The following is a 13,785-nucleotide window of genomic DNA, read 5'->3' on the forward strand; positions in this document are numbered from 1 at the left end:
GATAGATAGATAGATAGATAGATAGATAGATAGATAGATAGATAGATAGATAGATAGATAGATAGATAGATAGATAGATAGATAGATAGATAGATAGATAGATAGATAGATAGATAGATGCTTTTTAAATAGACTGCAATGTTCGCGAAGTGTTGGCTACCCAATTTTATGAACATTACGTGTGTACTCCTACGCTGCAGCCGTCACGTTGGCTTAAGATCAACTCTAGTTATGTGCAATGCACTGAAGGTGACTGATAGTTTACATAAACCAAAAAACGATGCGAACAGACATTGCTAATTACAATTCGATTGATTATTGACATGCAGGATTTAACGTCCCAAAACCACCATATGATTACGAGAGGCGCCGTAGTGGAGGGCTCCGGAAATTTCGACCTCCTGGGGTTCTTTAACGTGCACCAAACTCTGAGCACAGGCCTACAGCATTTCCGCCTCCATCAAAAAATGCAGCTGCCGCCGCCGGGATTCGTACCTGCGACCTCCGGGTCAGCATCCGAGTACCTTAGCCACTATACCACCACAGTGGGGCATGTAATTATTGTACATCATACAAGAAAACGTACGCATAGCGCTCTGTTTGGTACGGCAATCATCTTAACGTGACCTTCATCGCAAAGAAAGCCTACGCCAACCAGCCGAGCTGTGTGAAAACTCTCGAAAGGCGTGAACGATGTACAGAAGACTACGCACACTTCCGCCGTGGCAGCGTCCTAAGGGTGAGTGGGGCGTAATTATGCAAATAAGCCATTGCGGCTCGTTACGTCGCACGAGGAACGCACGCATTCAGCCGTGCCCACCGAACCTCGCCGGCAGCCTGAGCCGAGTTCGCCAGCCGAACAGCGACCTTCCCACTGGCCTTGACTGTAAGTTCAGCCGGTCATTTACCCGTTCGTCTTTGCACGGAAAACACGGTATTCTAGCGGTCAGCTGCCAGAGAAGCTAGCGGACGAGGTTGAAAACAGCTCACGCTGACAACTCGGGCGTCCACCGCGTATGAATAGCCTCTAATGAATTCATTGCATGGATCTAACAGCTGCTCCACGTAAATATACAGCCACTCGGTATCGAGTCAACTCATAATTCGCATGGATGAACACTATCACATACATGCCACGAGGATACACAACAATGGTGGCGTACTGACTTTCTTTATGTTTGTTGGTTGAAAAGAGAGATTTCTTTATTTGTCGGGGAAAATATAGTTTAGCTGCGAGAATAAAGGCACACTAAGTGGAAACAATGATTCAGTTTAGATTGAAAAGTTCTTTTCTGAGAACTCTAAAGTCACTAATTTCTCCTTCGTAAAATTTTTAATGTAGGAGAAAATCAACGACAATGATTCATTTTTAAATTGCGTGCCTGCCGTTATCTAAGTGCATTTCATGTATTTTGAGAACAGCGGCGAAACTCTACGGCCCCTTTAAAGGAGAACGTGTTCCGTTTTTGCCAAGAAGTAATTACGCATGACCATGTAGACGATGTCGAAATCTGTGATGTGACTGCGTTTGGTGCGGAAATTTCAAGGTGTCATCACTGCGAGCTTTTCTTTCGGGCATTTGCACGCTCATAGTAAACGTCTTTCACCGAAAAGGGTGGTGTTTTGTCTAATGCCGAATGCTAAATTATTAATCGGCAGAAAATCATTCCTGGCTTTAGTGTCTTTTTATTACCATGACAGGACGGCTTCAGCATTGTCAGAAATACAATAAAAAAGACAGATACGTTGATGACATATCGCAATCTAGGTTTGGAATATAGGCAAGCTGTGACTGCTAGGCGATATGATGGTTATCATGCTCCTTGAATGGTCGGCACGTACCCGCTCAGGGAGACCAGTCCAAGATTCGGGCTGGTCATAATTACTCATTATTCAGAAGCACTGTTTCTCCTCTTCTTTTCTTGCTAGAAACGCATAGAATAGAGATCTGACATTATTGAGTGGGTGGTTCTTATTCTCAACACACCGTTTAGCGTTGAAACCAAAACGCAACAATGACTATCTGAAAACATCACAAGGCTGGTGCCAATAAAGAAAGCTGAGGGTAGTTGTGACGTCGTTGTCCCTTATTTTTCTCCAATTCTTTCGATTTTTTTATCCATTGAGAGCGGTATTCGGACAGACTGACTGCATCATTTAAGTTGGGGCATTATGGTGCTTTTTACGGCGTACGACAGTGAAACCAGTTGCGCTCTGGGTTGCGGACCACGGATGGTATGGTTTTAAGTAAGAAATTGGGCCTGTATCTGCATGCTTCACTACAAATGTCGCCGTTAGACGACAGTCTTGCGCCTGGAGAGAGTAAACAAAACGTTTATTTGTTGTTTTGCGCAAGAAAATCGGTGAATGATATTCTGGAGGCGTTGAGTGTCTCAATCCGTGCAGTGAAGGCGAACGAGAGCATCGAGGTACGTTATACACGAGCACTCTCTGGCAGTTATCTTCGAAAACGAAGGAAGGCGTGCGCGCCTGTCTCGGAGGCGATAAGGTGTAGAACGCAAAGCGACGGGCAGGTTCCACCACAGTGTCGTCTTAACAAAGCATTGGAAACACTCGCCTTTTTTGAGCATCGTGCCGCATTGTCAGCGCGGCGTGATAAATGCTACGGTCCTTAGAATTACTTATGTATGCTCCCTCTAGTATAAAGCCACAAATACTCAATATTGACGTGTTGTTATGGTGCTTCAAATATGTACAATAATTGCTTTTCAATTGACCATCGCACAAGTATGAACGCTGAAACTTGAGCGATATTGGTGGGCACTGTGGATAGGGTTGGCCTTCTGGGCCATTCAGGGTATCGTTACAGCAGGCAAACAGACGAATTTACAGACAGGCAGAATAAAATTTTTGCTTCGAAGTATCTCAAGAAAGGCTATCGTCTTTAAAAAAAAAGTACATGTCTTTAAAAAAAAGTACATGTTGTTACTCGCTCATGGGATTTCGTGCCGACCGGCTGTGCCCCCACGATCTCCGACGACAGCGCAGCTCTGGCCGACTTGGTTCGCCCTACGCCATCTCCTGACGCCGACAAGAGCTCTCGCGGAATGGTGCCCCGTCCTCAGACTCCTACGACCATGTCCATCTTTTCTATCTCCTCCTTAATTTCGTCGTTTTTAGTCGTTTTCCGTCGTTCGTTGTCTTTGCGCCTCGCTCTCTCTTTCCTCTCTCTCTCTTTACATTTTAATTATATCCTTTTAATTCCTCCTTTACCCCCACCCCTCGTAAGATACTGTTGAGGTGTCCTACCTCTGAGAGACAGTTACGGGACTCACTTTTTTCTTCTATTCATTGAAAATCACTCACATGCAGTTACGCTCAATGTGAAAGCTGTAAAAAAGATTGAAGCAGCGATTCGCTCGCCCTTTGGCAACACTCGCCCTCGCGGGAAAACGAGCGCCGGCCACTACTGAACAAACTCAGAGCCTTCTAGACGTCCGCGGCAGGAAAGGAGGCCTTCATTTGCGATGCAGTGGCACTCTCTACCCTCCTTCTTCTCCTCACCCACACATCGATCCTCCTCACAAACACTTCACCACGCTTTACGAGTATACACTATAAATGGCAATGCCACGGTTTACCGTCCCCTTTCTCCGAGCCTTCCTCCTCACCATCACTTCCTTTTCAAGCGCCCTTGATATGGTGATTCTGGTTAAAGGTAGGTGGAGGCGACTAATTTCTGGAGCCCTTAAGGGAGCAAGCATGACACAGCTGCTATACACGGCTGTCCCACGCTTTACCCTCCTCCTTTTCCGCGGTCCTCACCCTCACTTCTCTTCCCCACCTCCTTGCTATACTGCACTAAGCACGGCTGTGCTATGCTCTAGCCTCCACCTCCCCTTTGCCTTCCTGCTTACCCGCATTTCTTTTTCCCATGCCATTGCTGTAGCACACTATAGACGGCTATCCGATGCTGTACACAAACTTCAATGTGGACGGTTGGCCCGGTTAGTAGTTTGGGTTGGTCTGTTTCGAATGTCCCCTCCCGGTTTACGCTTGCCTAACTTTCCTGTGTTGTTGATACCGACATAAAACAGTCATGGCAGCAATTTATACTTTCGGTTATGGAATTGCTCTGGTCGGCTACTTCACTGCCACCAGCCGAAAACAAAAGCAATAAAGTGGAGAGACAGAAAAGGGAGAGAGAATGCAAATGCGGAATTTTGACGCTGCCAATAAAAAAAAGAAGCTTATCGCTGACGGTAACTGTCCGAAATTTCAATTCTCATCAACGTAATGGTGAAAGAAAACATTTGCAAGGAAGAAAAATAGTGGCCTGCGCAGGGATCGAACCTACGACCTTCGCGTTATTAGCACGACGCTCTAACCAACTGAGCTAGCAGGCCGACGGATGGCACAGCTTTAAGTGCCTGTCAAGCGACGGGGGAAACCACAGGTAATGTCGCATATTGCAGTAATAATAATAATAATAATAATAATAATAATAATAATAATAATAATAATAATAATAATAATAATAATAATAATAATAATAGAAGTTGTAACTACGGCATCTACGTAAAGCGAAAAAACCGCAGGAATGAAACAGAGAACCGTCATAAGGTACTGTCTCTAGAATATGGATATGGTTATTTATTCTATGCCCATGCAAATTGATATTATTGAGTCCCCCACGCCAACATTGAAGTCTGATCATGAGTCACGCCGTAGTTGCAGTCTGCTGGTTGACTCAAGGGTTTTTTATCATGTTTTTAAACCACGATGCAACAGTATGTTTGTAGTCCGGCCCGTACAAAAATGCAGCAGCCGCATTTATAGGCTGGAACACCACAACTTTGAGCATAGCAAGTCAAGGCCATCGCGATTGCTATTGAGCCATCGCGACGGATTAAGTGTCGTGTCTATAGACTTGCCTTCTAAAGCTTTCTCTTTCGTGTGAAAATACCTTGCCCATTTCTCTCGATTATCACACGGTGGTTGGTTCAGTTTCCATCGATAAATGCAAACTGCAGTGCCATAAATTTCATATACGAAAAGCGACTGAACGTACCACTTGTAATTGCCACAAAAATGCCATATTATTATGCAGTGACCGTTTATCTGATAGCAACGTTGTCCCGAAGACATGTGCAGCCTAAATACAGAGCACCGTACACAAATGAATTATCTTTTGTTTGTTTGTTTGATTGAGTGATTGATTGATTGATTGATTGATTGATTGATTGATTGATTGATTGATTGATTGATTGATTTTTTTACCTTTCACTGAATGAAACGAAGGTGCTGTACTGTATTTTTCGCCACTCACCTCCAAAGGTGTGGACTGAAACCAGGACACTTGTCCTTGCAGGTCAGGCAGGGCTGTCCTTCGTCGACTTCGTGAACGAGCACACCCTGCGGCACGAATGAATCCGCATATGAGAAAACACTTTCTCAACAACGCTCAATGTACATCTCAAGCAGCATTTTCTTAAAGCATGTATACATTTCTCAAAATTCAACCGATCTTTCTATCTACCATATATTGATGCTTTCTGCAAAAAAACAAAAAAAATTTTCGTTTTGCTCACACCCCTATTCCCCCAGCAGAAATTCAGGAGAGTGTGGGAGCTTTGCGAATTGTACCGCTTACCTGTTCAAGAATTTTACAAACTTTTCACGAGTTTTCACCACATGCGTTTTCGAATATGCTTCTTATACGAACGATAGAAATGTTTTATTCCATGTTTCATCATTGACCGGATCATAATGAGAACCAACAAATAATGAAACCGAGGAAGATATAGGGGACGTATGCACAGCTATGAATGTGTTGTAACAATTGTGATACAAATGTGAAGTAAGTAAAGCGGGCGAAAAGGAAAACTTCCCGCCGGCCGAGACCGAACCCACAACTTTCAGATAACGTGTCAGATGAACTACGGCGGTGGTCGTTCCACCGTCCTCTTTATGAGGTATCTCTATGTGCATGCAAACCAGGAGAGCGTTACTTGGGAGCGTTAGTCAGTGCCGCTCCTACCCATTACCACGAGGGTGGAACACTTATTTTTTTTGGCCTAAAGTAGAATCTATTCCGGCAGACACAGAAGCCTTCATGGGGTATGCGAAGGCTACAAAAGAAAGCGATCAGGTTTATAGCAAATGTTGACTACTATGCACACACAGATGAACTGTTTCAGCGCTATAATATTGTCCCAATTCACAAACTTTACGAGTATTCCCTAGCAATAAGATATAAGCAATCTCTTTTTCATAACAATCGTGCCTTCCTAGATATTTTTGAACTGGAAACGCATGCTAATCCGTACCCTACTCGTGACCAACAACATTGGAACCTTCCATTCTGTAGAACAAATTTTGGGCGACAAATGTTATGTTTTAGTGTTCCTTTGTTATTAAATAAATTACTGGAGGCGAAAATAATCCTTGAGAAATGCAGTGCACGTGACATTAGGGAAGTGCTTTTATCGTGAAAATTGAGAAAATGGTGGACCAGGCATTCATGGAACTCTCTATATATGTATATGTGTGTGTATATATATGTGTATATATATGTGCGTATATATATATATATATATATATATATATATATATATATATATATGTATACATGTATATGTGTGTATGTATGTGTATATATGTCTGTATATGCATCTCCATATGTGTGTGTATATTTATGTGTATGTGTGTACACGCAATTTCTATGCATAGCATTGTTGTCATATATATAGTATTCTGTATTCCGTCATATTTTGCATTGTACTTCGGAATTTGTGGCGAACTACTTACGCATATTAGTCTCTGTATATAGCATTACTGTACGTGCATCTTCCGACTTGTACTGCGCTAAACATCTCATGGCTTATGTTCGTTACCTATATGTTCATGGCTTATGTTTCTTTACTCATGTCCACGTTGCTTGCCATGTATTAGGGAGGCTCGGGTTCTCCTCAAGTGACAAAACGTCACTTTTCTCCCGAGCCTGCCCTCATCCTTGGGATGAAATAAAATTGAATTGAATTATTGGTGAGCTGTTTGCTCGTGAAAGAAGTAAGTACAATCTTGTTACGGCAGACCACAGAAGCCTTCAGGTGATATGCGAAGGCTTATTGGTGAGCTGTCCGCTCGTAAAAGAAGTAAGCACAGGGAGATTGTAATTTAAACAAACAGAACGAGTATTCAAACAGGACGTATTCAACGAAGAGTCTCAATGTCATCCATCATGTGCACATTACCTCGTTTTCCATTCATACATTACTTCGATTGCCCACTGCAGGTATTTTTGTCTGTTTCTTATTTATCTTACTCTCTTCAACACTACAAACTGGAAACGCAAGCGTATCGACACAGTTATTGCGTCATTCTCTCTTATAAAAAGTATATCAGCTCTATGTCGAATCACTACGACTCTGAAACTTCGCTTTACAGATACGCGAGCATGTAGTCGTCCGTACGCTCAACTCTGACGCTCCGCAGCGTGTCCTGAAACAGTTTGATTGACACTAGCGCCACGTATCTTTGGATTCTGTTGCCTAGATGTTAGTCATGTATAGCGACCTACTGTCTAAGCATACGGAGGTATTATCTCGGCAACAGCGCCCAGTGCTTCCCTGCTGGCACCAGTCGAAGCAGTCGAGGTTACGCGTCAGAAAGTTTGTGGTAAGCTTGCTGACGACTGTACGTGATAGAGGAGAGAAGGACAAACTACGAAAACTTGCCTCAGTGAGCTCAGCCATGACCAACAGAGCGACGCTCCTCGAGCCACCGCTAGTCAAACATTACATAGTGTAAATACAGCACACATTAGAAAAAAAAACACAACGCTTCAGCCTAGCAAAAACAAAGCTTTCTTGGCTAAACACTTTTAACCATATGCCCTAGAAATAAGACCAGTAGCGGGAATAGCAGCTTCTCGCACATTGTCGATGGCGTTTTGTATGGTTCATGTTGGCTAACGAGGTTGACGTTAGGTCTTTTATGTAAACTTGATATAATAAGTAGAAAAAAATCTAGCGGAATGTACAAAAAATTGGTTCCGAAATTCTTTTTTTTATGGACTGTAGATTACCACTTCTTTTTCTATATCAATGCTATCAGGCTTGTACAGATTGTTCAAGCATGATAAGTACACATACAAATTGAAGCGTAATAATTCTTCAAATATAGTTATAATATTGCAGCATAATATAGCGCTGTTGAGAGTCTAGGCTGGACGACACAGACGCGTGGTAATGAAGACGTCATCATGATGATGTTGATTATTATTATTATTATTATTATTATTATTATTATTATTATTATTATTATTATTATTATTATTATTATTATTATTATTATTATTATTATTATTATTATTATTATGCGAGTAGCATGCCTCTTTGCAATTAGGAGGTGCTAATGTTTACCTTCCCATAATGAGCTAATAACGTGGTCTTCCCATGCCCAACTGGCTACATTTTCTTGCTATGCAAGAGTAATTTTTGCTCCGGTACGATTTTCGGTTCAGACAAACAGTTAGGCTTTCAAATAGCCAGACACTTGCTTTTGTGTTGAGCTGACTTTACGCTTTTTGATTTAATCTTCACCGCATTTGGAAATCTTAATATTGCCTCGCTTTGTTTTCTTTTAGTTTTTTATAGTCAACAAGGACGTCAAAAGCTCGCCCGCTGACATGCTGTGTGAATGAAGCAAGTGGTCGCATTTTTCTATAAACCTTCGAAAACAATTCACACCTATCAAGCAGGAGAGTAGGTTCAAAAAAATTTTCTGCGCACCTTGATTGAGCGGAGGTGCTTTTCTATAGCTACAACAAAGCTGTTCTTAATTAGAAACGGAGTTTCTAACCAGTAAGACAGGAGCCCATAGTGACGTTTTCAATACCGAGGCAAATTTTTTGCCTCCTGCAGGTCTTTCGAGAACTACCCGGGTCGGCACGAATTATCGAAGTATGTTACATCCTCCAATGACTTCACTGTGGTTTTCAAATAACAACGCGTCTCAATACGATGAAAAATGTTTTCAAGTCGCTGTCATGAAAACACATACACTAAATCGAACGTAAATTGACCAACGTTAGTTCACTGATTAGTGGGCGAGTTGAGGCGGGCGGTGTACGTACGCCATCGCCGATAAAGTGTCTCATTTGAAGATAGGCGAAATTTCCACACGCTTTTTTTTTATTCTTAGTACCACTGGTTTGATAACGGTGCGTGATAAAGTTCGTTTAGTGGTTGTACGCATATGGCGCAGTACGCTCCTGTTATTGCGGGAGTCTCAAATATTAGGACTTATGGTGAACCACCTAGTAATGCGCTCAAGTATCCCGCTAAATGTCGACTCCGTCGAGATGCAGACGAGCAACACTGTGGTACACAATTACTGCCAGTGGACCAAGCCAAGTCTGATGGATGTGTCGTTTACGACACATCCATCATCAGGATTGCCTGAAGATTTCCACAGATCTTGACGGCATGTGATGTTAGGCTCACATGAATATTTATCGGTAAAAACTGTTTACATCCTGTTATAATGTATTCAAAGTCTCACCTGTAATGAACTAGAAAGTTCTCGTCTTACCATATCAAGTTTGAGAATGTTCACCGTAAGATGCTTGTGTGAGTACGGGCCCACGTGCCCAATGAGCTTTGGCAACATGAACTTCAACAAGCTTACAGCCATGCAAGACCATGTATCATGACGTAATAGCGAGCACTTCGAAATTACCAATATTATACGCGAAATTGCCGATGTAGTAAACAAAACATATAAAAGACTGGGACAGGAGAGATGCTAAAGGTTCAAAGGAAACAAGCACACTCGTATGCCCTACTCAGTATTATATGCGAAGCATTTCTTGGCGTACTGCCAGCACTTCAGGCGTTTCTACGTATGTATCTACCTAGATATCTATCTAGCCGCCTTTGTTTGAGAGCTCTTATGATGACCTTTTTAACTTGGTATAAACCAAAATTAGTATGGTACGGTAAGATTGTCTCACAAATATGACTCGCTGGTCATGACATCAATATTGTCACAATCCCATTGCATACGTTGTCACACACTGCCCGCCAGACACGCGCACATACCCACGGGCAGGTTTATTCCACTGGTATGCGGATAGGTGCCACATGTGATTGACACTTATTAACTACCTGGGAACGTTGAGAACACGAGGGTGATCTTAACGCGTGAGCGTTAAGGAAAAGCTGATAACAGCTGCGCTGACCCGACAAATGCAAAGAACAATTGTTAGAGTCGCAGTGGAATCGAAGACCAGCATTCTGCGTGGCAACCAAGTATTCTATAACAGCCCTACACCAGGTCTTGCAACTGCTTTTCAAAACCACCGCAATGCTCGCGAAGCGTCAATTGGGGATGAAGTGACGGCTACCCAATTTTATAAACATTACGTGTGTACTCCTACGCTACAGCCGTCACGTCGGCTTAAGATGAGCTCTAGTTAAGCGCGGTGCACTGAAGGTGACTGATAGTTTACATAAACCAAATAACGGTGCGAACAGACATGGGTAATTTCAATTCGATTGATGATTTATATGTGAGCTTTAACGTCCCAACACCACCATATGATTCTGAGAGACGCTGTAGTGGTGGGCTCCGGAAACTTTGACCACCTGAGGTTCTTTTAACGTGCACCCAAATCTGAGCACACGGGCCTACAACATTTCCGGCTCCATCAGAAATGCAGCCGCCGCAGCCGGGATATTCCCGCGACTTGCTGGTGAGCAGCCGAGTACCTTAGCCACTAGACCACCATGGCGGGGCAATTTTATTTCGAGATCTGCGAAGCTATAGGTCCTAAGGTCCATAATGTCTACGTTGAAGTCGCCGACTATTATAAAGGACGGACAAATGGATGTACGGACGCACACACGACCGGACGGATGGACAGGTGGACGTATATTCGGATTAACGGATTGTAGGACGCGCAAACGGACGGATGCATAGATAGATGGAGAGGGACGGACAGACGGACGGCGCGGCTGATCACGTATTCCACTTTCATATAGTTGATTACACATACAGTTGGTTGTTTACACATTTGTTGTTGTTGTTGTTGTTGTTGTTGTTGTTGTTGTTGTTGTTGTTGTTGTTGTTGTTGTTGTTGTTGTTGTTGTTGTTTTCAGTTTCTGTTTGAATTGTGTGATGCGTGATGGACGCCAACTAGGTCAGCCTTAATGAGCTTTACCCTAAACGCTGGCATCAGCAGAGTTGACGCCGCAATCACATAGAATAAATATCGTGGTCCCAGCAGGAATTGAACCCAGCATTCTGCGGGGCAATCAGGTATTCTACCAGAAAGCGACGCGAGGTCTCCGAACTGCTTTTCAAGTAGACCATAATGTTCGTGAAAGGTCGACTGTAGTTGCAGTATTCACTATCCAATTTTATAAACAGTAAATACCCACTGCATACAGCCGTCACGTCGTGTTAACGACAATTGTATCGTAGCGCCACTCACTGATGCTCGTTTATCTAGCAGTGTCCGGGGCCGCCATAGCCACAGTCACAAGTGCCACATATCAGCTTACTGCTTCTGGTGTTGCTAATGTTGCTGATGACATCGTTACGCAACAGTAAACATGTGACTGTTTAACATATGTCTACGCGTACGAAATTGGTATATATCATTAGCGTTATTTCGTAACGTTGCGCTCAATAAAACAATTACAATAGAGTCAGCTTCCTTACGCATGCCTCGCATAACATCAATTCCTAAGGCACGTGGGATCCGCCAAATATTCTTTTCTTCTCAGCTCATGGAGCCGCTTTGCTCTGAAAACGAACCCAAGGAATCGGAACTGGAGAAAAATTTTTGTTTTAGCGATTAGTGCTTTCGTGACTACAGCAGACTGTCAACATTAACGATCGCTATACGGCGCGTTTCAAGGCGAAGCCCCTACATATCGTCGCAAAAAATATATTAATAAGTGGAAGAGTGGTCGTTGACTCTTATAGGCAGCTCTCCCTGTGGAGTGTTTGCGAAGTTTCCGTCCTCATACACCCATATCGCCATCCATTTTTCCCCTTTCCCAACGTTCGCACTCACTTTCTGCCGCTCTTGCTATCCTTAACGTGCTAAAAGTGCGGCGGCAAAGTGGCGTCGTTGTTTGATGAAGAGGAAAAGGTGATAAGCTGCTTTAACAACGAGGGCCCTGGCTTATCGCCGTCCCGCTTTCGTCCGTGACGGAGAGGAGAACGCAACGGTGCAGTTTGGTGCTGCATCAGTCCGCATTCAAAGCAGGGTGCCGGATTGATCAACGACAGCTGGCGGCGTTGTGCGTGAAAGAAATAAATCTGTAGGAACACAATGGTAGCGGTACATTATATATCACGTAATCTCCGATGTTATGACACTCACATCTGGCAGCTTGGTCATTTTGTGTTTTTACAGTGGGATCCAGTGCTTGAAAGGGCACTGTCGGACATTGTCAAACCAGGCTTCCCGAAAATGCCACAATGGAGACTGCTGGGAAACACAGCGTTTCTGCCCCTGCGCGTGCCTTTATCTTCATGTGTTGCATACGCATTAGTCTCCTTATAATGATAATAATATGTGAGGTTTCAACTCCCTCTACCAAGGTAGGAGTATGAGCAATGCGGCTGTGGAGAGCTCTGAAAGTTTAGACTCTCTTGTGTTTTCTTAAACGTGCACTGACATCGCACCGTAAAAGGGCATCTTACTTTTCGCCTTCATTGAAATGCGACCCCCGCCACCGGAGTCGAACACGCGACGTTCGGGTCAGCTGCAGAGCACCATAAGCGCTATTACACTGCGATACACTGCATGCGTCTACGCTTTGGTGTTAGCTTCTCACATATGCAGATACTGTAAGATATATGACAAATATATGACAAACACTGATAGCGAAATGAACAGCCAGAACGTCATGTGTACGCATGCTGACTTCCTGCACGTACTTTGATGTGTTCCCTTGCTTTATAAGTCTGTGTGTTCAAGCACTATAGGATGAAAAATTATGTCTCGCAAAACGTGCAACGATTTTTAACTTGACCTTTTTGACTACAATTCACTATATCCTTCCCGCAGTACATAACGGGTAGCCTTATAATAGCGTACGCAAAAATAGCGCTCATCGCGTATTCTCGCTAATTCCGTCGCTTAACCAGCGGCTGTAAGAGGATAAAGTTATACGACGTATGCGCAGTGGCGACAAATACTAACGCAAAGCTTTGTTCATCCTATATTATAAAAATCTGTAATATTCTGTGTTTTACGTGCCACTGCTGCTATGCGGTTATGATGCACGCCGCAGTGAAAGGCTCCGGAAATTGTGACCAGGTGGTGTTCTTTATCCGGTTCAAATAGCGCACAGTACACAGGCTTCTATGCCATTTAGCTGTCATTAAAATGAGGCATCCACGTCTGCGATGAAGAACATGACCTTGAGGTCAACAGTCAAAAAACGTAACCACTGTACCATCGAGGCGTAGCTAATAATAATTGTTGGGGTTTAGCCTGCCAAAACTGCCATATCATTGCGAGAAATGAGGTAGTGAAATGTTCTGGAAATTTCGACCACCTGGTGTTCAATACCGTGCACCTCAATCTAAGCACACGGGCCTCCAGAATTTTCGCCTCCATCAAAAATGCAGCCGCCGCGGCCCGGATTCGATCCCGCGACCTGCGGATCAACAGCCTTAGCCTTAGTTCGCCTCCGGCCTTAGATCAGCAGCCTTGGCCTTTAGACAACCGTGGCGGGTATCGAGGCGGAGCTATTAACCGCGTAATGAAGGCCAACAGGACTCCGTTTCCGCTGTGAA

General features: G+C 43.6%; 1 protein-coding gene and 1 non-coding gene across 5 annotated transcripts in view; both read right to left on the minus strand.

Moving 5' to 3' along the window:
• Lmpt (four and a half LIM domains protein limpet) overlaps positions 1-13,785 on the minus strand; it is a 405,187-nt gene that overhangs the window by 234,876 nt on the left and 156,526 nt on the right. For all 4 annotated transcript variants that reach the window (XM_037425056.2, XM_037425052.2, XM_037425051.2 and 1 more), the window contains exon 2: positions 5,291-5,376. In XM_037425056.2, the coding sequence (XP_037280953.2) occupies positions 5,291-5,376 (86 nt within the window). The remainder of the gene's footprint in view (positions 1-5,290; positions 5,377-13,785) is intronic.
• Positions 4,294-4,367, minus strand: TRNAI-AAU (transfer RNA isoleucine (anticodon AAU)). The gene has a single exon. It is a non-coding gene; the product is annotated as a tRNA-Ile (tRNA).

This window comes from Rhipicephalus microplus, chromosome 5, assembly GCF_043290135.1.
Source record: "Rhipicephalus microplus isolate Deutch F79 chromosome 5, USDA_Rmic, whole genome shotgun sequence".
In the NCBI taxonomy this organism is placed as follows: Eukaryota; Metazoa; Arthropoda; class Arachnida; order Ixodida; family Ixodidae; genus Rhipicephalus; species Rhipicephalus microplus.